This window comes from Pyrus communis, chromosome 8, assembly GCF_963583255.1.
Source record: "Pyrus communis chromosome 8, drPyrComm1.1, whole genome shotgun sequence".
In the NCBI taxonomy this organism is placed as follows: Eukaryota; Viridiplantae; Streptophyta; class Magnoliopsida; order Rosales; family Rosaceae; genus Pyrus; species Pyrus communis.
The window spans coordinates 17,007,749-17,034,039 of record NC_084810.1 but is presented as its reverse complement, the minus strand read 5'-3'; the positions used below and the strand labels follow the sequence as shown (position 1 = coordinate 17,034,039).

Below are 26,291 nucleotides of genomic sequence, written 5' to 3'. Positions count from 1 at the left end.
CATGCAAATGAAGGATTAGTTACCTAGGATTGGTTCCAACTGAGTCGAGCACCACCAGTCACGAACTCGATAGAGTTTGGCTGAAGCTGCTCGTCGGAAACTGGAAAACATGCATAGTAAGTTGCAGAATCCGAATACAGTCATCACTATTACAACCATTCCAGTCATCACCATAGTCATTACATTTATGACCATAGTCAAATACTCAAATAAACCCTGGACCGACTAAACTGCCTGAACCAGAATTCCAGGAACCCAGTTTTGAAGGCGTTGTTTCATTCATCTTTTCCATCGTGTTTTGTATGTATTTATGAGGCATATTATGATGTTCTGATCTCTAATGAGGAAGGGTGGATGTGCGGGGATGTGTGGAGAGTCGAAGAGGGAAACAAGGTGCGGGGAGTTGAAAAGAAAATAATTTTTTATTTTTATTAATTTTTTAAAATTTTTAATATCCATGTGGCGTCCAATCATTGTCTATGTGGGCACCACGACATCAAGTAACGGAGGTTTTGATGAACAACTTAACAGATGTATGAAAGTGTCTCATAATTATGACTTTATGTACTAGACTAAAATGAAAAAAACTTTATGTATGAAATGTTGAAAACCAAGAAACTTCATGGTAGTAAACTAAGATTAAGGCTATCTTTTATATGTGTTGACAAATCAATGATCTTGCATGGGTTTATAAGTAGATTGAGCTATTATCTGTATTAACTATTCATTTTATGATGAAACTTTAATTTTTTTCAATATGTTTAATTAAATTAAAAGAAATAATATATATCTGCTAGCTGAATGACAAAACAAACATGAACCAACGGAACCCACCAATAACTAAGGTTGCTCGGAGTTAGATAATCCATCAAATGTTGATTAAGTGTGGAACCCATCTTGGGCACAACGTGATTACTCAAGTTCATCAACATTTGGTTGGGGCATCGAACTAACCATAATAGTATTAGTGCTAATAATATAATAAGACAATATGCACCCTTCATTTTTATAAACCGAACAATTGGATTATACAAAGTGTACTGTCGCCGACATGGTTGACAACAGTCAAGTCAAGACATATTTTTATGGATTTTTCAGTTTGAAATCTTCTTTTGGTCGGAATAATGAGGGATGACCAACGTGTTTAACAGGCAACTGGGGTTTTTTATTTTTCTTATGTGTTAAACAGGCTAAAATGATTTATTAATTATTCCAATTTACTTTTTGTTAAAATAATCAAGAAAGTTTAATTAGATGGCCGATTCCATGCATTTTGAAAAATGTGCTATTTGTTAATACCAGAAAACTCATTTTTTAACAAGCATTTATAGGGCCGGTTTGTAAATGTTTCTTTAGAAAACGCTTATGTTTAGAAAATTTTCAATTGTAGTGCTTCTATTAGAAGCACTGAGAAATTTTTGATAAAAATGTAAGTGATTCTTGGAAGATCACTTGAATTGCTTTTTAAATAAAGCACATAATTGATAGTTCTTCCAATTTTAAACACATAAACACTTATAACATTTTATGTTAAACGTGGTCAAGATCGTTTTTGATGATCCAAAATTACTCTTAATTATTTTAAATATACTTTCAACCATGCTCATGAAAAAGAGAAGGGTGGTTGAAAAGGTATTTGAATTGAAGCCTTCAATTGCTTTAGAACAAAGAAGACTCGATCTATTTAATTACCAAAAAAGCTAAATCTACCTATGATAAAGTGACAAATTTGGAATTAAAAACTCACTCAAGTGTTGATTTGAGGCAAACTTAATAAGATATAACCCCACTATTATACAACTACATTTTTCAAGATTTCGGTTCACACATAGATTTCATGAGCCAAATGCACCTATCTAAAAGGTAGAATTTTAATATCTTTTAAGTCCATCAAGGGCGTGACTTCATTCTCTTTCTTTCATGAATTCAATACTATTTGGTTTTTACTTTTTCGTGATGCCAGCTAACTTCAATCTCAAATCTCCTATATTAATTTGCCATTGTTATATCAATGTGAGTAGAGCTGATAATATCTCTTAATCTAATATTAAACTACATAAAAATAATGGTTTTCAAATCAACCTGTTAACGAGTTAGGTCATTATCGAATAACCCATTAGGCATGATAATTTCTCGCATGACTTGTTAATCCGACACGACCCATTAAGATAATAAAGTTGAAATGATACGATTCATTAAGATAATAAGTATGACACGAAACGACACAACATGACAAACATAACATTTTTGTCATGCCTAATTGTCAGTAGCTAGTGAGTTTTTACACTCACATGTAGATTCGTTTTCTGTGCTCTTCTTTTTATTTAATATTCTTAAATTTTCTTTTGATTTGTTTGATTTTAAGACTCTAATTCCTGTACCAATTAACTAAATACTATATCCTAGAAAGAACTTGTTTGTATCATAATGGCCGACTATATATATCTTCCATAAAAGTGAGATTCATGTTAAATATATCTGTACACGTAAGTTTTACTTTCATATAACAATGTTATAAAACCATAAAATGAATATGATTACTCATAATCTAGTACTTGTAACTCTTGTTTAACTTTCTTCTTAGAAATTTTAGGTTACAATTTTTTAATGAAAGCAAAGATATACTTAGAAATTTTAGGTTACAATTTTTTAATGAAAGCGAAGATATTCAGACTTAGGCTAATTTATCTTTCAAACAATGGAAAAAACAGATGTCACTAAATTTCTAGGGATTTTATTTAGAAAAGAGTACATAAACTTTACACTCATGGACTTATCAACATTTTATGAGCTTTTTTCTTTTCAAGTTTTTTAAAACAAATTACAACTATGATCCTAGATGGATTCTATTTCTAAAGATGTCAAACTTTAGCTTATATAAATTAAAAAGCTTGGACTTTGTGGATTACTGATGCTGGGAGTTGATTGGTCCATATCTAAAGGTTATGCATAATATAATCTTGCTAGTTATGCCTTTGCTTTTGATCGTGTCCTTAAATCTGAATTTTTTTAGAAATCACCGTTATCTCTTTTTTACGCATGCCACCAATACAATAACGGAAAGAGGGTTCGTCCGTCTAGAGTAAAACCTTAATTTTGAATTATTCTATTTGTTGACACATCTTTGTCAGACAATTACATTATTTTTCTAATTACTATTATTTCAACAAATGTATGGTGAAAAATGCATGATGAGATGTAGTATCTCCATCCAAATGGAAGCAAACACGACCTTCCTCCAATAATTTCAACCATATTTTCTTTCCTACATAAATTGATAGTTTATTTTTCTAATATCACAACTCTAAAGGGGCCCACTCAAAAACACCACTGAGATCCTTCCAAAAGGAAGCCATCCAAACGGTGCCGTATCCCATCTGAGTGACGACACAAACGGCGCCGTCTCCATCTCGGGCTTGCTCCCCACTTCCCATTAAATTTAAGATTTGGTTGGAAGGTTTCGTAAAACGACCGGCAGAAACGGACACGTGACACATGACACGTGCCGACCCCTGGCGGGCTCCTCTCAAATTTTTTAGACGTTGGCGTTACGGCAAATATTTATGGCGGAATGCCTCCCAACCGTGACGTGTTTCCATTTATTCTTCGTAATTTCGCCGCTCTTCCCCCCTTCTCTCTCTCTCTGTCTCTCTCTGTGAAACTTGCACTCTCTCTCTCTAAAATCCTCTCTCTCTCTGTTACTTTCTACACAGCTAGGGTTTTCGTTTCCTTTACTCCCAAATCTCAGAGAGCTTCACCGGTAAGTTTTTCACTCCTCAAAATTTCCCCAGTGTTTTTATTTAAATCCTCGCGGTTTCATGTTCTGCTCGGTGATTTCGTCGGTTTTGATTTGATTTGTAATGCCGATTTAGTATTCGATTCAAATTTTTGTTTGGTTCCGAGAAAGTTTAGGGAAAATGATGGAAAATGGATGTGTAAATCTGGGGGTTTGGCTGTTAGGTGTGGTAAAATTAAGGTTGACTAAGTCTAATTGTGATGTTGGGATGTTAGTGGGGTTCCAAATGGTGAGGAATAGGGGATTCCACGCCTTAGTTTCTTGTCCGTTTGTGCATTTTCTCGAAGACCAAACAGAGGATTGAGGAGTTGTTGGATTTTGATTTCGGTGATTTCGGAGTTTTGGATTTTTGACAAGTTTTTGTTTGTTAAATTTTTGTGCTTTTACGTTTTGAGGTAAATTATTTAAGCGTTTTTTTTTGAACAGATTGATGGTAATTTGGAGGTAAATTATTGATTTTGATTTTGTCTTTGTTTTCTGAAAGCAGTTAGGGTGAAGGAATCTGTCACAGCTGTGATGGTTTATTGAAGGAATTGGATAATTTAATGGTGGTTAGATTGGATGTCTGTTTTATCATCTTTATGTTGGCAATGATGACAGAGACGATGACTACGAGCTTCGCTAATCTCTTCTGAATTTGGTGATCTGATTTTTTAAAAGAATCATCTGATTGTAATTCCTGTAAAGAATGCGCCTTTTAATGCATTTTATACAGATGGGTTGAAGGACGAATTTTTAGTTTCGATTTTCGAGAATGGCTATTGCTGGTCTACACAATGCTTCTGTGCTTGAGCCTTCTTTCCTTAGAGACTCTCAATCTCATACATCTGGATGGATACGTGATGAAGGGAGGGTGAGTACCCGTGCATCCTCCCTACTACAAAGGTGGCGGGAGCTTGAGGATGAGCATGTGGTGAGTCGTGCCCAAGAGAGAGTTAGTGAGAGGTTGCTTGTACAAAGGAGTGATAGGTTGATCGATGAGATCTCGAGGGAAGACACTACTGAAGACCACGGTAGTTACCACGCAGGTGATTTGGAGGATGTGAGTGTGGGTGAGAGTGAGTGCGGATTATGGTCCCGGGGTCAAATTGGGTCATCAAATGAACATGAGGAGTGCAGTAATATTAGCAGTGAGCATTCTGATTTTGGGGAGGTTGAAAGGGGGAGGGTGAGGCAAGTTTTTAGGGAATGGATGAATTGTGGTGTGGCTGAATATACGTCAAATGGTTCTCATATGAATAACAGTTCAAGGGCAGAGTGGCTCGGTGAAACTGAACAGGAGAGGGTGAGAATTGTAAGGGAGTGGGTACGAATTAACAGTCAGCAGAGAGGTGCTTCGGGTGACAATAGAGGAGAACAACCTGCTGAAATTGGTAATCAAATTGAAAGAGTTCGTGATGGATTGATTGTTAACCAAACTGAAGGCAGGTCTGAGCATACACGAAGGGGAATTCGTAAGTTATGTGGTAGACAGGCTATGCTGGATATGGTAAAGAAGGCTGAGAGGGAAAGACAAAGTGAACTTCAAGTCTTGTTGGAGCACCGGGCTGTATCACAGTTTGCTCACCGCAACCGCATTCAGGTTCATTGCTATAATGCTTTCCACATCTTCACTTGCTTGTTGAAAATGGGATTTTGAGTTAGTTTTACTTGAACTTACATTGTACTTTTTGTGAAAGTTTTTATGTACGATATTTGACTATCATTGGTTAATGTGAATACCCACACAAGCAATCTTTGAGACTAAAACCAATATGTTAGTGCTATGTTATAGAAGTGTAATAATGTGTTTTTATATTGATTTTAAACTTTAAGGCATGGAAAAAAATTTTGGGTGCTGGTATGCTAACATTGCTTTTCTTTTCTCTTGCAGTCATTACTTAAAGGAAGATTCTTACGAAATGCTAGAGTGATTGAGAATGAGAGACCTACTTCCTTGGCTGAAAATGAATTAGGCTTATTGAGACAAAGGCACACAGTCTCTGGTCTTAGGTATTGTTGCCCTGCTTTAATTTGAAAAATATTTATCCTTTTTTTTTTTTTTTTTCTTTGCAAAGTTATGCTCTAATTTGTTTTCCTAAGTTTTGCTTAACTTTTCATTCCACTTTTCTTTTTTGTTTGGGTTACATGAGATTTCTTTGTAAATTTTTTGCAATTAAATCGTTGGAATTGCATCGTCTTATAGTGATGGTTTGACCCATTGTGTCATTTGTAGTTTCTTTACGTTTGTGTCATCTTCTTCCAAGCTTGTTCATGGATGAATATTTGATATTTCTCCCAACCTCTTTTGAATCGTGAAATTGCTTTCGGTATAATTTGTTTAGTTTATGGGGGTTGAAGGGTGTTCCACAATAGAAAGATGATTGTGGCCTAAATTACATTAAGCAGTTTGTGAAGTTTTTATATTTTGATTATTTGGAAGATGCCAAACCATAGCTATTAGCTTGTGCTGGCAAGTTATCTCAATGGATTCTTTTTCTAAACCCCTCATCACCATTTCCGTATGATGTTGCCCCATAATTGCAGCTCATGCTGCTCTTCTGACTGGTAGTAAATTAGGAATTGATTATGGTTCTCGGACTTTGTCCCATTTAATTTTTTATTTATGAGGTTACATTAATGTATGTAGTATCGGATGTATATATAGTTTCACCCTTAGAGCATCTTTATATCTTTACTATAGACTGGTTGAGTAAATCCATTAGTGTATTTTTTTTTTTGTTTTTGTCATCGAACTTGTTAGTGAATCTTTATTTCATACGTTAATAGTGAATTTAGTTCTTTATTTGTTTTTCTCTTCTTGTATTGAAAAAAAATTCTCATTGATATTTTGAAATCTATTATTTGAGTAGGGACGGTTTTTGCTCCAGATTGGATAGTTCTGTATCCGGTCAAGTAAGCAGCAGCCACTCTGAGACATCCTCTAGTGTTTCTAATGGTAGTAGAAATGGGGATGGTCAAGCAAACAACCCGCATGAGGTCCTAGCTGGGTCTTCTAAACAATCTGCTGCTAATGACGAGGCAAGTGAGGACCGAGAACGTGATAGCTGTGGAATATCAGATTTCAGGGATTTGGGTGGCAACACCATTCAAGATATAGATTCAGAAGAATCTAATGCTCCTGTAGAGGGTTGGCAACACCATTCAAGAAACTGGCAATGCTCAAGTATCACTGAATTTATCGAAAGGAGGGATGTTACTGATTATAACATGATTGGGGACTTTCAAGCAACCACTTCTGTTGAGCAGCCCCAAGAAATTTTGCAAAATGATGCTGGTGGACACAGTAACATGCAAAAAGTCAGTCATATATCTAATGAGCAGTCTCAGCCAAGTGGGGAGGCAAGTTTAATAGGTGAACGGTCTGATCATATATATAATTTACTAGACAGTGTGCCTGGGGATGTAAATTTTCAAGAATTTACTTCCCACGTACAACAGTGGCAGGATCGAGTTTCAGAACAAGCTGAAAGGGACTGGCAACAACCTGTTGTTGCGTATAACGACTTGAGAGAAAATGTTGGGGAAGATACAACTGGGGATCAGCAGGAAACAACTGCTTATGAATGGTCCCAGGAGTTGCTGGAGAGCGAAGATAGAGAAAACAGTCATCTTGAAGAAGTTCCTGAAGTGTGGCACGAGGAAAGTGGTTTTCAGGAGGCTGTTCAAAGTTGGTTAGAAGAGCCATCGGACCAGGATGTTGATCCGGTCAGGCAGACTGACACATTTTATTTTCCGGATGATGATAATGCTCCTGGCACCGAGCTAAGGGAACTCCTAAGCAGGTATGAAATGTTATTAATTTATGAATATGCCTTTGGCTTCTGATGGATCTGTTTTTCTAATGGAAATCTTTTTAATGTTGCAGGAGAAGGGTCTCTAATCTTCTTAGTAGTGGTTTCCGTCAGAATCTAGATCGACTGTTACAATCATATGTAGAAAGGCAAAGTCACGCTGCCATTGACTGGGAGCTGGATGATACATCACCTTCTCCTGAACCTGCAGAACAGGATCTAGAGCAGACTGGTGCATATCAAAATGGGGGTCAAGTGGATGCTGTTGAGAGTCATAGTCCTAGTACTGCTCTACGATCACAGCAAATACCTTCCTTGCCACTTTGGGACCAGGAGTCACACTCTGATCATTGGCCACAGCATGACATGCATCAACGTAACGGAATTGTGCGTTCCCATAATGCTTCTCACTTTAAAATTTATGATCTGGTATCATGACACTAATATTTGTGATGCCTTCCTTTTGTTATTCAACTGACAGATTGCTTACTGATGCAGGATTGGGAGATAATTAACGATATGAGGATTGACATGGCCAGGCTACACCAGAGGATGAATAACTTGCAAAGAATGATGGAGGCCTGCATGGATATGCAACTTGAGTTGCAGCGCTCGATAAGACAAGAAGTTTCTGATGCCCTGAATAGATCAGCTGGTTCACAAGGTTTGTCTACAATACTTTGACCACCTCGCAATTAGTTTTACTTTTGTAGTTTTCAACACCTAATAATATTTATAGATGGAATTTTTGTCTAAGATAAAGATGTATGTATAACGCGTTTCTTTTGCATTGGAGTACCATGTGATTTCACTCTTGGATGCGCTACGGGCTTTCCTCGCATTGACTTTGAAAGTTGCCTTGCTTTGCAGGGGTGTGTGAAGACGGTCTGCTAGAAGATGGGTCTAAATGGGATCATGTAAGGAAAGGAATTTGCTGTATATGTTGTGAAAGCAACATCGATTCTTTATTGTACAGGTAAAACTCCAAAATGTGTACCTTCGTGGTTCAAATTATTTCTGCATGTGGAGATTCTAACACCGTTTTCCGATTTCTGTTGATTTCTTCTCGCAGATGTGGCCACATGTGCGCATGTTCAAAATGTGCTACTCAATTGGTTGAGAGTAGCGGAAAATGTCCGATGTGTAGAGCACCCGCGATTGAGGTGATTCGTGTTTATTCCGTGTTGTAATTTAAAAAAACAACGTTGAATTAACAAAATATATATATATAGGAACCATACGTTTTTGCTGCCAGCCCACCGATCTCGTTTTCTCTCGGTTTTTTGTTCCTTCCTTGTGGCATGGTGTCTTGTATGTTGAACGTATGATTGATATCACACATGCTTTCTTTGATTTATAATAATCGAAACTTAAAACTTCTCACTTACTACCAAAGAAGAAGAAAGACTTTTCACTTATCATTGAAGGATATATTATTAGAACCATAATATAAATTGCGTATTAGTAGAAAAGAAATCTACTTTAAAGTTAAAGGTGACATGCTCATGAATATACTAAACAAGACCTTTGAGACATTATTCGCATTTCAAAAAGTTCTTTTAACCGAAATAAGGAGTGCATAATGATTTTTTTGTAGTGATAATTATAATTTCGTTTTGCAAGTTAAAAATCCACTACGGGCCAATATTTGAAAACAAAGAGTAATGCTATTCATATCATATTTTTGTATCACATTTTCATACCATCTTAGAAGGCATTTAATATGGACAACCACATCATTTGAATTAATCAGATTTTTAAATTTAGTTTATTATTTAATAAACTAATAATTAAAAAAAACTAGTTAATTAAATTATGATTGTGGTATACGAGGAGTATTTCTTTTTCATTTCTTTGAGTTTTGCAAATTTTTCAAATGATGTAACAGTTCACATCAGATGCCATCTAAAATGGTATAGAAATATTGTATGAAAACCTGATATGAATATCATTACTCAGAAATGACCGGACTGACTGAGTCTATACGAATTTCAAGACCGGAACGAATATGCATGGCAATTGGACAATTTTTAAACACGTATCCAAAACCGAGATCCACCTTCGCCGGACCGTGATTAAAATGGGTGCTTCTATATTAAAAATGGGTTTAATGGCTAAATTAAATTCACCTTTGAAGTTGAATATAGAACTTAAGATATCTTACTCATAAATGAAGATGACTACTGTTAGATTGTAATGATATTACAATTAACAAAAAACGAAAATTTAACAAGAAAACAGTCATTCATTCATAACCAAAACAGATAGATCATTTTCACACACCATCACTATACATGGTTAATTATCTATGCCCTACAACGCACAAACTAATAAACCACTTTGCAAAACAGAAACTAATTAAAAACAAACACATTTAAGTAACACGAAGTTCTAATTAAATAATCAAGACTTGGACGACCCTCCTCCATATGATACATAGGTGCTCACTGCCTTGGTCCCCTCGGCCATGGCATGCCTCCCAAGCTCCCCGGGCAAAACTAGCCTCACCGCCCCTTGAATCTCCCTCGACGACAACGTCTTCCTCGCTGTATACGTAGTCAGCCTCGCCGCCTCATCAGCCAGCCTCTCAAACATGTCGTACATCAAGTTATTCAACACCGTCATGGCCTTGGACGACACTCCCATCCCAGGATGCACCTGCTTCAAAACCTTATACACATATATCTTGTACTCTTCTCTTCCCCTACTGCTCTTCTCTCTCCTCTTCCCTCCTTTCACCTCGCTTTTCTTCTCTCCTTTCTTCGGGGCTTGCTCTTCGGTTTTCGTCAAATCTTCCGCGTCCTTGTTCTCTCCTCCTCCTAGGGTTTTTTCCTCCTCACTCTTCTGCTCTTGTTCCTTCGGTGATTTCTCTGCTTCTTGTGGACCAGGAGTCGTAGGATTTTCTTGTGCCTCTTTATCGACTTGGACATCAGCGTTTTGGGTTTTTAGGGTCTGGTTTTCTGCCTGGGTTTCGATGGGAATAACACTAGTCTTGAGCGGCTCTTTCCCAACTGAAACTTCTACATTTTGGTTTTGATTTGATTCGTTGGTTTCAATGGAAATAGTCTTCAGTGGCTGATCTTTTTGTTGTTTCTTCCTTGTGGTTTTAACCACTGAAACTTCAACCGTTTCTTTAACGACTTGCTTGGTGGTCTTCACCACCATCTTCGCCGAGCGCTTTGGAGCCATTTTTGACACTGCTGTGTTAACCTCTTTCCCTCTCAGAAAATTTATTTGAAAATGGAGATAATCTGCACAAGATTTGTTGTTGCAATTAAATATCTGCATGGAGCAGTTAAATATCTGCATGGAGCAGATAATAACTGTATTGGTGGTTTTACTGGACGTTGACATGTGGCGGACAGGTGTTGAGTGGTTTCTGAACCTAATGGCTACGTGGGTAAAAGTGAAATGGTAAGCACTAAGCACATGAGGCTTCCGGATAAAGCTTCAGATTTCACTTCCCTTCATGGCACTTTCCACCTTTGAACTTTAGTTAGCGGTGGACGCAAAAGTTGGTACAATAATAGCAAAAGAAACCGATATGGCAAGATAATGGTAAGCGTGTTTTACATAAATTCTTTTCAAAACATAAGATTGAATGGATAATGTTTGTGTCATTTACCAATCTTTATACATTATAATCGAAATAATTTATTTTTTTATCATCACTTAAAGATAGATATGCAAAAAATTACTTAATTTAGAATATTTTTTAGTTATTTATATACATACAATAAATAGACAGTTTATCATGAGAATACTGCTTGTTATTAAAATTATTGATAGGTTAACCTAAATGATCTTCAAATTGAACAACTTTTACAGATGTAATTTTTAAATGATGATAAAAAGTATAAATGATATGTGTTCGGACGATAAAAGTTTGTTAATCGTATGCAAGGGGACAAATAAATCCTTAGACATAAATATTATCCTTGTTTTTATTGGCTTTTTTATTTATTTATTTATTTTTTTTTTTTTGTCAAACGATAAATTATGTTAGAATAGGTCTTAAATTAGCCACCGATAAGGTTCGAACCCATGCTATCATGCGAGGATTCAACACATTTCCACCACTGTGGTAAATATTATCTTTGTGGAAATTAATATACGGGCAAAGACATGGAAAAAAAAAAATACGGGAAAAGACATGGAATAAACACATCCTTGTTGAAATTAATATGCGGGCAAAGACATGGGAAAAAGAGAACATGAAATCAATATTTTTCGATCTAATATTGTAAAAACATTTATGGGAAAAAACTTACCTATAATTAGACCGATACGGCAGGATAACAGTAAACATGTTTACATAAAAATCCTCCTGAAATATATGGTTGTAATTTCAACATGAAATGAATTGTCAAAGGCCCAAAATTGCGTACATTGAAATGCAAGTCTTGAATTGACAAAAAAAAAAGCAAATGCGGGACTTAGAAGATGTTAGGGCTTCCATGTGCTCCCAACGACCATTTTAAGTTGTAAGTATACGAAAATGTTAATTATTCCAGATTGCATATGTTTAACAGGATCTATCTTCACACTCTTTCATCGCGTAAGACTTTGTAATTCAAGGTTATTCGGTAAGGTTGATATTTTTGAAGTGTTATTTGTGGTTAAGAATTGTAATTTCAAAGTACATGTGCTTGTATGAGTCGACATTCTTATTTAATGATTCCTTTGTTCTTTGTTTTAATTAATAGGAGTCTAGCAGGTTTTATTTGTCGACGTGAATCGTTATTTGTGGGATAGTGCTCTAGGTGTAAACTAGTTTCTTCTAAATTTTCTTCATGATATATATAATGATTGTCGTTCAAGTGTGTCTTGTTTTTGGTCACTAATTATCTCTCCATCTCCCTGCAGAGAACGAAGACAAATTAGAGGAAGCCCTTATCTTTTTGGAGTCACTCTCCCTGCGAAACACACACACACACACACAAATAGGATCCAAAGCTCTATATACCTTCCGCCAACCCTTGCTTACACGTTACTTTATTATTCCAAATTTCTTTTGGCCAGTACTATTATATGGTTCCAAATATTTGGCCCAAATGGTCGCCTGACTCGCCTGGAAGCAGGATCAAACCAACACAGTAATAGCCTCTGTGTGGGAGAGAAGAAATTATTATGTCCTACTCATGAGAAGTGCATTTGCGTTCCACTTCTTGTTAGTGTGTGAAGGAAAGTTGAGTTTTCAAGTTCTAATATAGGGAATTGCATGTTATATATACTCTTTATAAGGACAAGGTTCATTTTTTCTCCTATGTGAAATTCTTATATATGTACTCTCAACGTGTGCTTCCTTATATCGGGTAGGAGAACATAAGAAATTTTCCTCCTCTAGTATTCCCTTGTAGGAAGGTCACTTACAATAGAAAATCGAATGACACCATTACCATCCCAAATAAAGTTTTTCTTTCTGCCGCAAGGAGAAGCCTTTGATTAATGGCTTCAAATGGACTGCTCTCTGGTAAGTCCATTTGAATGGAAAATGGGGGATTAGATGGAGGGAACCTCTGCTAATAATGGAATACATTGATTTGTGGCACTTCTTCTCCTTATTTAGCTTTCAAGTGGGAGAGGACTTCCATAGAGTGAGCCCTTCGATCGCGGTGCTCATCTTACCATCTGACGCAGTCCAACTTATCCCTGCTAACCCACAACTAAAGCACCATGACTCTTTGATTCCGAAATGCGGCCGAGGGCATTCCATCGGAAAGGACACATCACACACCCTAACTCCACGAAGGGATGGATGGAATAGACAGGCACAAACCGTTGACCCTAATCTTACCAAGATATAAAGGTATTCAATCCAGAATGGGCACAGAAACTGTTCAGGAAGTGAATAAAGCAGAAATATACACATTCATTAGTCTTGGACTTAACCCCAGAGGAGAAAGAACCACCTCCGCTTGTCCTAGAGCTAGCCTCAGAGGAAGAAGTTTATGTTAACCATACCACTAGGACAGGAAGGGTCTATCAACCGCCTCATTTGCAAGGCTAAGAAGAGCAAGAATCTATTATGCCTTTCGCTCAGTTATGAGCCAGTAATAGAACAGGAATTTGACTGGATTGAGACTCGCGGTGCTTACACCTCTAAAGTCAGCCTCGCTCAACAATTCCTCGAGACCAAAGCAAAAGTTCTCTTTCGATCCCAAGGAGTTAATTACCTATTATAGTTGGCTATTCCAATGACAGAGAGATTAGGGGAATATACTGACCGAGAAGAGAGAGTCAGACCCTAAATGCTTACGGGACAGAGAGGAGATACGCTAGTGAGATGCGCAGGTGTATGAGCTCTGAGATGTGTAGGTAGAAAGAGAAGAAGCCGTTCCAACTGGTCCTATAATCCTAGGGTAGTAGTCAATCCGATGTAGCTAATCCGACCGGTATTAGTAGACGAGTACAAATGAATATAGTAGCCCTATACAATAGACGGCAGTTCCATTAGAAATTATATGTCAAAAGTAACCTACCGGTTACCAAGGCCTATTAGTTTACAAAGTCAACATCGGAGAGTATTCTTAACAGCTGTACTAATGCCGTTCGCCTTGACTTTAGTCATGTAGAGCATTCTCTTTTGGCATAGGAGCCTTCTAGGCCTACTGACTCTTATCTAAAAGGGCATATCGAGATCCCTTAGCCCACAAAGCCCTTGACTTTCCTTCTCTGCTTCGCACCATCGTTACACTCACCCTTCGTTACCCAGCCCATCGCTAACGCTCAGCCTCGTCTTTTGATTTGACCTATTTCCCTCTTTCTCTATTTAGGATAGAAAGCAGAAGGTCGCAAGTGAAGCTTCTGGAGAGAGCAATGAAAGAGTGAGACTTGGACCCATAACATTGACACAGGGAGAATCAATTGCTTGGTTTCCCACAGGCAGAAAAGGACTTGGCCTGGATGTAAGCTGTAAAATGAAAATGGTTGTATCCAAAAGGGCAGCTAAGCTAGCAATCCGAACAAGAAGATCTTCCCGTGGACTCAACAGGATTCACGAATCTGATCAACTATTTACATTAAGTAAAGTTGGAATAGATCCCAGACTTCATAGGGAGATAGCCACCACTACTACTACTACTTTAGAAAAGACCGAATGGCGTGCCTTATACCTGTAAAATGGTGGGGAGACCGGAATCGCTTTTGTCGCTCCGGATTTCCTCTTGGCCGAAAGGGTCGAGGCAGGAAGGAGAACGCTATATATACACCTCTTTGTACCTGGGACTAGACATAATAGCTTGAGAAAGGCTTGGGAAAGTACGTTGTGTATTTTATAGCACACGAGATAGGCTTGGCTTAGAGCCTACACCAATCTATCTGTTCTATCTGTAATAGTTCGATCTGTCTTCCTGAGATGAGAATTTGTTTTGAAATAGCTAGATTAGATTAGAACTGGCCGCCTTGGCTTATTGTGTGATTTTTGAGCAGGAGCGAGCAGAGCGAGCTGTCTTTGGCACAATCTGTACTGTAGCCGGGAAAGCCTGTAAACAGGAGTCAAGCTGTTCACAAGCAGTGGTTATGAGCCGTATCTCGCATCTAAAGCCAATCCATTTACAAGTGAAATCTTGCCCAACTCCAACTACAAGGAAAGAAAGGGGTGAGGTGCTCATTCTGTATAAATTGGGTCTCTCGGAACCATGGGCGGCGAAAACTAGGATGGAATCATAGGTAAGGGATGACATAACTGGGCAGTAGGAATGGCAGATCCGTTTTTTTCCCAACATTATGAACTCTTCAACTTGTAGTCCACCAAGAGGCTAAATCCTCTCCTGAGTTCCGTCTGAGCCCAGGTTTGTAAACCAGCCATTCAATGGAAGACTTTGTCTTCTTATTTATGTTCCGCATTAGGGTCCTTCACCTTCAACGAGTGCTATTTCTGCCCTTGTCGGCCTAAGGACTGCGCCAATCTCGATGAAAGTCGAACCATGGAAACCATTTGAACAAGAGTAGCGGAACACTTTCCCTTCCTTTTACCGCTCTGTGGTACTGCTTGTTCGTGAATAAGAGAGAGCAGCATTTCTTTGGGCACCCTTTTCGTACAGAAAATGCGAGCGTTGCGCTCAGACCAAATGTACCAAATCGCAGCAGCAAATACCAGTCTAGTAGCTGTGCCCTCAATCTCCTCAACTGACCAAACTTCAGAGATATGTTGAAGATAGTCTGTAGGTTGAGAATGCCCCTGAAGAGAGATTTTTCATTTTTGGGGAACCGATTCCGATTCTCTGTAACAGAGAACACAGTCGCAGTCGTAACCAAGGCCCAGTTTAGCAAGGAAGTCCTTCGTCTTTAATCGCCCTTAGATAGCCTGTGCACGCATGCATCGGCCGGGAACCAGATGTTTTTTCGGCCAGAATAAGGAGGTAGCAGGAGGAGTTAAGGCCTTGTAGGCTGACTGGATGGTGAAGAGGCCATTAGACGTAAGGGTCCAGATTCTTTCGTCGTTTGAGGGAAAAGAAAGATTCCAAGAATAGTGGAAGACCAAAAATCCGAGACAGTAGGAGCGCATCACCCAAGCTGAGATCAACAATCGCACGCCCCCCATATGTGTCAACTAATCTGACATTTGAAAGCCAGGTATCATACTAGAATTTAGTGATCGATCCATCACCAATGACATGTAAAATGAATAGCTTTGCTTTGGGGATCAGCTTGCATATATTCTTCCACACAGGAGAACAGCCAGTTGGAAGGAAATAGTCCCATATCGATTTGGATTTGATATATCTAGCTTTGATCCAGTCGATCCATATGGAACTGGGGTTGTAGGCCAGCAGCCAAACTTGCTTGAGAAGGCAGGCTTCATTCCATCGCCTAAGGCTCTAGATGCCCAATCAACCCTCTTTTTTTGGTTGACAGATGGATGGTCTCCCAGCTAACTGTATGTATTGACCTGCGATCCCTAAGCTAAAGGAATTTTCGAAGCATTCTCTCAATAGCATCAATGCTTCTATAAGAGAGCAGAAAGGAGCACATCCTATTATCTAACTACGCTGTTTACGATGATCAGAGTCTATGTGGCCTATGCTTTCTGCTGCCCTTCCTATCTGGCGGAGCAAGACATTGTTCGGTTCTTTAGTAACCTTATCCACTCTAGGGCAAAATACTTTTTCAAAGCCCATAGACCAAAGGACTACCTTCAAGAAAAGCTAATTCTTTTTCTTTTGTATGAGAAGCGACTTCCTCCTCTAATAAAATTAAAACTATGCAAAGACGGATGCTTCAAAAGGGCCTCACTCTCCTAAGACTTAGCAAACGGTCATGTGATCGCTTAATTCGTCGATCATCTAGAGTCGATTTCCCCAGAATAAAGCGTATTTACAGAATGACTTCTGGTCCCTCTATTTTCTCGCATAACCAATGGTTGGTTAGGCTTTGCTGCAATTGCTATGTTTTATTTTCTTTTCTTTTTCCATGAGCTCCGGCTAATTTAGCAAATGTAGGACCAGAGGGGCCTATATAAATGAGAATGGAATTATTGGTAGACATCTTGATGAAGAAAAGTCGGCTTACCGTGCATCGACGTCAGCCGCAGGCTCCCGTCAGGATGGCAACCTGCACATGCGGGAGTCGCTAGGGTGCCCTTTTTTGGTCGGACTGAATCTCTCCCCACCTTTTCTGCCCGCGGTCTCAATCCCCCGTACTTTGCAAGACCGTGGTTCATCCTCTATCCGACAGAGTGGCGCATCCATGGATGCAAGTGTGTCAGCAGGAAGTCTACTTTGAAAAAATGTCTCCGGGGTCACAATCCAGGCCAAAGGGGGGGCGTCCGTCTATCTATTACGTCCTCTTTCTTGCGCTTCTCCTTCTCCCTTGGCCATAGGACGTCCTCTTTTAGCTTTTCTTTGGCTAGTGCTGATGCTGATTCTGCAACAGTGTGAGTCCCTCCGGTAGGTTTACTTCCTCCTGGTGCCCCAGTAGGGCTACAAGTGGCTTTGCAACTTTCCGCGACTTAACTCATTTTCTCGTGTTCGGCTTAGCTGAGTAAGCGAAGGATCTATCTACACTTTGGCCCTCCGAAAATCGGTTGACTGGAGCGTGGTGCGATCGTAGCTCTCATTGTCGAAATGAAAAATGAGCAAAAGGCGAATGAATGTACGATCATTGCGTCTTGCCTTTTCGTCGAAGGGCATTTGCGGATAGTTAACCTTTCTTTCTAATTCTAATTGGGATAAGTATGCGCGGCAAGTGCTTCTCTCTTTTCCTGTTCCCGAACGGGAGGCACCCCTGTTAAATTCGGGTTTTTGCACCCTTATCCCCTGAGATATGAGCGGCCGGGTTCGCCAGAAGTGCGCGACTGTGAATAACGTTGCTTCCATCCCCTTCCTTATAGGACCTGCTGTTAGCTCTAAAAGGTCGAATAGCAGCCAATGGGTCGGGTTCGTAGTAGCACAGGGTGTAGTGTCTCCTCATTGATGCAGGGGAGAAATGGAACACTTAGTTCCTTTAAATTAAAACTCGCCATTCAATTTCCTAACGCCTTGGGTCATGTGAGCATCTGGGCATGCACGAACTTACCGCCTGAACAGGTTTACCGTGCTACGTCCCATTGGGGCAATGGTCGCCGGACTGCCCTGGACTCTCCTAACAGTCTTCTCTATGCTATAGCTAGAGAGATGAGCCTAAACGTTAGGATGGTATGACGGAGCAATCCCTGCCTCAGGAGGCGGATCGAATACCACCTCTGAATCGTTCGCAACAAGGTAGCGGGAACCTCCAGCTGGATCGAATAGTTATATTTTTTTTCATTTATAAGTAGGAGGTTGTTAGGTTTGATTTTCATAAATAGTGAGTTTGATACCACTATACGTACCCCTAACAATTGAGACACATATACAGAAAACCATAACAAAGAATTAACAAGTTTCCGTGAAAATAAAAAACAAGGAACAAGAAAGAAAACCTTGCTATTGCATTTACTATAAAAAAAAAAAAAGAAAAAAAAAAAAAGGTTTGTAGCCAGTCTAAACCATAAAAATCAACATCTATCATAATTGATCCTTATATTAACTCATGGAATTAAGAAAAACATTAATTAGCAAAGGAAATAATGAACAATAATATATATACAGGGAGAGAGTCTGCAATCTAGAAATACTCTAAGGTTTAAAATATACTGGTACATCTCTTCTTAACTCTAGAACTAGGAGATTCAAAGCAAGAGCGAAAGAATGACTCTACCTCTTCACGCCCAGTGGTTTCAAAGAATTCCAGTCGTGCCAATTTCCTCTTACGTAAGAAAACATTTCCGTGTGCTTGTTTTCTTGGTGTGGCTGGGCAGCTTTGAATGGTAGATATCTTGTGATCATACGAGGCTGGCGTTCGACAGAAGTCTTCCTGTCGATCATTTGGTAACTCATGAGCGATTGGTTCAGTACTATCTTCTTTTTCGAAACCTTTAGGAGGTTGATCGTGAAATTTTGATCGAAGTTGGTGATGATGATCACCAGATATTTTATGATCTTCAGCCATGGACATATAACTAGCTACTCTGGCGAAATAGGCACTCTGAATATAGAAAGAGATGAAGAGAATATGACATTTTTTTTGGGGTTAAGTTGTAGAAAGAGGTGGAGAGAATTTGACAATTTGATCTGTTTGTATCTTATATTGTAAAAACCTAGGTGTCTACTGCCAACAGCACCTTCATGGGTTGTATTCTTCTCTACATAACCCTGAAAGAGTACTCTGCGAGAACCTCGGTTTGGAATATGCTATATAATTTTCAGAGATACGGGCCCAGGACCCCAACTTCCAACAACATTGATAGTGTCTCCAATTTGGTAATTACTATCTGCCCAATTTGTCAGGTTTGTGGTTTTATGTCTTAGTTGGAGTGAGGTTATGATATTCAAACTCTTCTTTTTTCAGAGATACGGCCGACGTAAGATATTTCAACACGCTTCCTCATGTTAGATCCAATTAGTGGGTCACACGTGAGAGATTCATACATTGACAACCACGTATAGCCAAGGGGAGACTCACCTCACACGCTGGGCCAAGGGACTCACCATCATCGCATGGGGCTAAGGGGACCCACCAATCACGTGGCCATACCGACTCGCTCTCTGGCTCTAATACCAAATAGTACATGACCTTATACAAGGAAAAGCATAAGGTCACGTAGAGTGGAGTAAAAAAATACTCAAACGCTTTGGCTTAAATATAACTAATGATAAAGACTTTCACAATACAGGTACACCATTTTCTAATGTTGTACAAATAATACAATAATATAAGTAAGTTTTACGGCACATAACATTGTACTATTAACATGAGACACCATATTAATATACTTGTCTCATATAAATTGCTTAATAAAATTTAACACCATATTAAAATACTCATCCTATATAAATTGCTTTATAGAATTTATCTCCTTTCTCGCTGCCTCTTCTTATGTAACTCCTATTTAATAGATTTCAGAATTACCCAAATTTATTCTTGTTGAGCTGCATTCTGATGATGTGATAGATTCCATGAAGTAATCCTTTTCCCACACAGTTGTGACCTCAGAACTTGCTCTATATCCGATCATTTCTTTATCACTGTTTCTCTCCTCCTTGTCTGTATGCACAACAACGTGCTTAACCGCATTGGATACCATCTTGGACGTTGGACACGGAATAACATATGTCATTGGAATTGAATCAACAATTATCCATTTGATAACCATTTTTAGTTTTCAACTTTTGTTTTTACTTTTGTGAAAATCGAAAATTGAAATTTTGTTCGGTAGCTTCTTTCATTATTCAACTTAAAAAAAAAAAAAAAAAAAATTGAACAAGTGGCCCTCTCCATCAGCACGTCTTGAGTTCGAACCCTGTCGGCTTTCTAACTTAATATCTAATATAATAAATTTATCGTTTAACAAAAAAAAAAAAAAAAAAATTTGAATACTTAATCCGGCGGTCAAATGGGGTATTTGGTAGTTTCTCAAACTTTAAATTCGTTAGTTTCCAAAAAAAAAAAAAAAAAAAAAAAAAAAAAAAAACTTTAAGTTCATTCTGAATACTTAATCCCTCTGAAGTGATGAGAGTATGTCATGTCTTAGAGAAAAATTAGAGGACAAAGCAGTGACGGATTCAAAAATCTAATATCATGGAATTGCAATGTAAATTGTTTATATTATTTAAAGATCCAAATAGCATGCGATTGCGTAATTTATTCTTTAATATCTTGAATGAGGCATTTCGTCGAGTTGTTAGAATTCGTTATTTTCCGCCCTTTGTTGTGTGCCTGTAGATAGATACCGACAACGTTAGATTGTTGATATCTGTTTACACTCGATAAGTGTCAAGGCATGCTATCGATATCTTTCATCAGATGTTATGACATTGTCGATATCTGTCAAAATCTACAAGGGCATGTCGTTGATATTTGTCAATAGCTGCCAAGGCGTGCTGTTGAATCATGTCGAGCACCTGCTGAGTCTGTCGAGCAAACATTTCATTGAACATTTGGTGGGCATTTATGGGTCCAAAATCAGACAGACCTATGGTTCTTAGAGGACCTTTCCAGCTCCGTACGGTCCCGGACCCAGTGGGTCTCCTAATGGATCCACACTTGGGTCAAGTAAGCATTTTAATGTTTTAATCTTAATTTTTAATATCAAATCCAAGGATACATGACCATAAATTCCTAGTCACCCGATTAACAAGGGAACAAGACTAATAGATATTTAAAATACTTCAAGTGGCGGTTACATTTCCGAAGAATGTAAAAAAGAAGTGAAGGTTATATAACTTAAGAATTATAACAAAACTTATGGGAATGTAAACATATGCATTTTAGAATATAACTGTGTATAATGAAATCTACTAAATGTCGTAGCCATTGGAAATGGATGTAAGAACTTTATCAAAGTTGATGACATTTTTTCTCTTTAGAAAATTAGAGTACCAATGAGCAGAGAGTTTAGGTTGTCTTTTCAAATCAGGGTCTTCCAAATCCACATAGTAAAGGCCATAGCTCGATTCATAGCCGTCTAACAGCTCAAGAGAATCCAAGAAGGACAATGTGAAATAACCTCTTGAGTTTGATCCATTCCTTCCAAAGTAACACAGGATAATTAGTATTTTAGACGTAGTACTTTCCTATGGTGAAAAATATAGCTGGTTTGACTATCCCTATATTTACATAAACACTTGCATTAAACATTTTCATTTGGACTCGTCCAGTTAGCTTTGCAACATGGAGAGGTCACAAGATAAATCATATATACCTTATAGCTTCAAGCAAAGATTGGATGTGCCCTTGCAAATATTTCACCCGCCCCCAGTCCTCCAAAGATGAATTGCGTCGAGTCCGTTGACCTAATGTTTAATACAGATAAAGAAGGAAAATGATAAGCAGCTAATGCAAACTAGTGCATGGAAAGAGCCAAAAGTTAAGCTCTAGTACCAGGAAATATAATGTACAGTTTGAAACAAAATACGCGCAACGCATGCATGGTCTGTAGATATGGGGAAATCTTAAATAAAACTTATTTGATAACACTACACATTCAAATAGCACTCCTTGGGTTAAAATTTAAACCCTGTACTATCCATTTACAGAAAAAAAAATCACCACATGGTTGATGCAGAGAGATACTTTCCACGCAACAAAAAAACCGAGAGAGAGAGAGAGAGAGAGAGAGAGAGAGAGAGAGAGAGAGAGAGAGAGAGAGAGAGAGAGAGAAGATACCATTTTCCTGGATATATATAGGAGGATTGCCATAATTTTCCTTGATATATTCCAACAGTTCTTGCAGGCCTCAGGGAGTTATTGGAAACTGATTCAAACAACACGATCACTAGTGCTCTGAAATTAATCCATAAGTAGCATTGAGCCGGTTCTACTTTATATTATGTTCAAGATTTTACCTCAAATGTTGTTGTACCATTTTCCAGTGCTGCAAATGCAATCAAACAAACTTTTGTAAGCTCAAAGGATTGCAGCTAAGCATCTAAACAAGAATAAACTCTCATAAGTTCACGAACTAGCTGTTAGACATGAGTCCATAGTACAATGCATCAGTAATTATCTTTAAATATTCTCTTTGTAATTTACCACGTATAGGGCTCTTATTGATAATGTATTATAAAACTTGTATACATTGATGAATGAAAGCAAGCAATTCCAACATTTCCTCTACCTGTCAATTATCTTTTCACACATTTTATCGACTTATTAATGACATGTTATGGACACATCGGTCATTAAACTAAGGAGCAGACATCATGCATAAAGAATTTCACTACATACGTATATGTATAAGAAAAAACATACGGGATATCTTTGTTGCTGAGTCTGCCATAAAGTCTCTGGTTTCCATCTTTAGAGTGCTGGAGCAGTCTTTGATGTTTAATGTGAGATAATAATTCAATCCAATGAAGTCAAATGAACCCCTGACACTTCGGGACTCAAGACTAGTAAAAACAGGAATTCTGGAGCCTACTATCTTTTTCATTACATCAGGGTAATCTCCAAACACCAAGGGATTCAAAACCCAACAAAAGGAAGCAGACACATTGGAATTACAGGTAGCTAAAACGGCATTATGTTTTGGACAAGTGAGAAATATATATAGATGAAAAGATGAGTGCTCAACATCTGACTTACCAACCAAAATAGAAGTCCATGGCTCTTTGGGTAGCAAGTTCATCTTCAATAGTTTTTGTTAGAGGAACAAACCAATAGGAAAAAACATTGATTCCTATATATCCATGCTGCTTGTCCTGCATATCTCAAAAATTTCTCTGATCAACCTATATATTTTTTTCATGAAAAGTCTAAGTTTATATAGGAACCTCATGTTACATTAATACTGGTATTGATATACAACTTGCTATAAATAGAAGGGGGTGTTGGTATTTTGTTTTATGAGTTTGAGAAATCATATTTTAAGGGAATTTGTGAGACGTGCATCTAATTTATGAGTGTTTTTATTGTGTATTACTAATTATCACAAAGATAAAAGTTCTCGAAACCCTTGACAGCAAAGAGTTTGAGAATTACCTGGTACATTTTCTTGTACAATCTAGCAGCTGATGCATGAGCTAACAAGGTATAATGAGCTGCCATGTATGGCTCTGTTGAGGAATTACCCCTAGAACAATTGACACCAAATGGAGCTGAACATCGTGTGGTGGAAGAAATCCAACATCGTAACCCCCAAGTGTAAAAACATTAGGCTCATTCATAGTAGTCCAATGCAAAACTCTATCCCCAAAATTTTTGAAGCACGCATCTGCATATGCAGTGAAGTCTTTTCTGCATCCACAAAAGTGTTCCATCACGATCATCATGGATCCCCCATTTCTGCATGTCCCAGTTAATACTCACCAATAAAAGTTAGGAACTTACACAATTTTTCGACTTACCCATCCTCCATACTCATCATCAAGTGCCTGCAGGAGATCACTTTGGTGTAAAGTAACATGTGGTTCGATTCCTGGTTTAAACAAACAAATTAATTTATTATCAACATTAGGATTTGTTGATCTCTATAGCTACTCACTTATTGATAGTATAAGCAAGGAAATTGTGGTTCATAATTTAGATAGATTGTTACCATGGCTGATCAGTTCATCAATAAGATTGTTGTAATATTGTACACCCTTTGGATTGACAGGTCCTCTCCCATCTGAGAGAAACAAACCAAATATTGATTAAGTGCGTCAAAAGCTAAGAACAATAAATCATTACTTCTTTTGTTTAATCTGAGTTACAATTCGTTGATCATGCATACTTGGGATAAGTCTGGACCATGAGATGGAAAATCTATATGCCTCCAAACCAGTATCCACCATTAGTTGGACATCTTCCTGAAATGGTTTGAATGAACCTGATCATGCATAAACCATACTTCAACAATAATCCATGATATAATGATGCGTAGTATAAAACAACAACATCATATTTCTAATTAGTATGATATTGGTTTCTGCAAACAAAAGAACTACTAGTCCCAAATCGTCTAAACAAAAATTGAACTGGATCTTGCAGAGTATAGACCTTGTATTTGTGATATTGATCACACACTACATCTCCAGTAGCTCCATCATAATTACCTGAAATTTTGGGAGTAAAGCAGAATTAATAAAGATCTTGATACATGTAAGTGATTGTGCAAGTTCGAACAATCAACAATGTCTAATTCAATTATGGTTTAGTTGGTTTTAAGTGATAATGATCAATTGTTTAACCCTCAACGAGTCAACATAAACATGCATTCTTTTTGTTGGCGTATAACTCTTCAGCTGAGACTTGGAGGCAAAGAAAGAATTCAAACCTTTAGTTTAATATTTGTTTCAGGTTTAAACTAGAGTCGTTGGATCATAGTCCATGTAGCTATCCTTGCTTGTGTCTAGCTTAAGTGATAGAATATAACGAGTGGCATCATCTCATAGGGTGATAGCAATTAAGGGCTGAGGTTTAGTTTGTTTATTATGAGTGAAGGATCTCCCTTCCTCTTCCATGTATAACGGTAACAACCTCACATGTTTGTTGTGAGGAATATTGCAATCAATTCCATCATCCTTATTTGAAATTCTCTCTGCCATTTTCTGGTTTTCTTAGACCTTCATCAAGATTTCGTAGAAGCTTATCAAATATTTCCATACTCGAGCATGGCCTCAGAGCTAGGTTGCATCGTCTATATTGGGCATGAAATCTGTGAAAATTACCTGTATGTGATTGAGTTGTGTTTTGAGCTCAAATCAAATCTGGAAACTTTGCGATCTCTTGAATCTAAAGTCTAACATGGTTGGATCAAGTACTGCTAAGCTTATTGCTCCATTTTTCAATGAAGAAAACTACGAGTTTTGGAGGATTCGTATGACGACTATATTGAAGTCGTGTGGTCTATGGGAGATGATTGAAAATGGGTTTGAACCTCAAGATCCGAATGATACTATGGCTGTGCTCGATGAAATGAAGAAGGAAACAATGGAGTTGGTGTCATTCAGTGAGACCTTGATGAAAGATGCTCATGCGCTTGGAATGATCCAAGGAGTAGTCTCGGATCAAATGTTCCCCAGAATTGTGAATGAAGAAACATCCAAACGAGCTTGAGATGTCTTGAAGAGTGAATTCAGAGGAGACAAACAAGTAAGAAGTGTAAAATTGCAAGGGTTACGTAGAGATTTTGAGTATACTCGTATGAAGAAAAATGAATCTCTATCTGTGCATCTCGCTAGATTATTTGACATTACTAATCAAATGAGAAGCCATGGAGATGAATTATCTAGGGAGAGAATTGTGCATAAATTGTTAAATAGTCTTTCTAAAACATATGATGCAATTTAATATGTGATTGAGCATTCTAAGAATCTCGAAACCCTTGAGGTTCAAGATGTTGTTGTTTCACTTAAGGGATTTAAGCAAAGACTTGATGTACATGTTGAAACCTCTACTGAGAGAGCATTTGTTAGCCTAAATGTTGCAGCTAAGGGTCCTAAAAGTGATGAATTTTCTAGGAATCATACATTTCAAAAGAATTGGAAACCAAGAGGGAGAAATTGGGACCACAGGCCTAACTTTATTCCTAGACAAAACAACGCTCAGAGAAATTGGGATCATAAGCCTAATTTTGCTCCTAGACAAAACAATGTTCAGGGAGTCCCTGATTGCAAATGGTGTGATAGGCTTCACTATGGGAAATGGTGGTATGAAGGTAAACCAAAATGCACATGTTGTGGTAAACCAGGTCATGT

General features: G+C 38.0%; 2 protein-coding genes and 1 pseudogene across 2 annotated transcripts; 1 reads left to right on the top strand and 2 right to left on the bottom strand.

The window, feature by feature from the left end:
• Positions 1 to 3,618: 3,618 nt before the first annotated feature.
• On the top strand, positions 3,619 to 8,960 carry LOC137742407 (uncharacterized). The gene is made up of 8 exons (XM_068482265.1): positions 3,619 to 3,764; positions 4,288 to 5,378; positions 5,670 to 5,788; positions 6,649 to 7,581; positions 7,665 to 7,977; positions 8,089 to 8,254; positions 8,461 to 8,566; positions 8,663 to 8,960. Exons 2-8 carry the CDS (start codon positions 4,551 to 4,553, stop codon positions 8,778 to 8,780), a joined length of 2,583 nt encoding a protein of 860 aa, XP_068338366.1. The 5' UTR covers positions 3,619 to 3,764; positions 4,288 to 4,550; the 3' UTR covers positions 8,781 to 8,960.
• Positions 8,961 to 9,840: 880 nt separating this feature from the next.
• LOC137741536 (histone H2B.11-like) lies at positions 9,841 to 10,794 on the bottom strand. Its single transcript, XM_068481235.1, has one exon. It carries the CDS (start codon positions 10,777 to 10,779, stop codon positions 9,994 to 9,996), a length of 786 nt encoding a protein of 261 aa, XP_068337336.1. The 5' UTR covers positions 10,780 to 10,794; the 3' UTR covers positions 9,841 to 9,993.
• A 10,457-nt stretch (positions 10,795 to 21,251) lies between these two features.
• On the bottom strand, positions 21,252 to 24,642 carry LOC137742398 (beta-glucosidase 11-like; annotated as a pseudogene).
• Positions 24,643 to 26,291: the final 1,649 nt, after the last annotated feature.

What these genes read in the sequence shown, in the direction of transcription:
- LOC137742407 (XM_068482265.1), top strand. Translation starts at nt 4,551, where the DNA reads ATGGCTATTGCTGGTCTACACAATGCTTCTGTGCTTGAGCCTTCTTTC. An exon ending in CACACAGTCTCTGGTCTTAG is followed by an intron (nt 5,789 to 6,648) that starts GTATTGTTGCCC and finishes TTATTTGAGTAG; the next exon opens with GGACGGTTTTTGCTCCAGAT. An exon ending in TAGATCAGCTGGTTCACAAG is followed by an intron (nt 8,255 to 8,460) that starts GTTTGTCTACAA and finishes CTTGCTTTGCAG; the next exon opens with GGGTGTGTGAAGACGGTCTG.
- LOC137741536 (XM_068481235.1), bottom strand. Translation starts at nt 10,779, where the DNA reads ATGGCTCCAAAGCGCTCGGCGAAGATGGTGGTGAAGACCACCAAGCAA.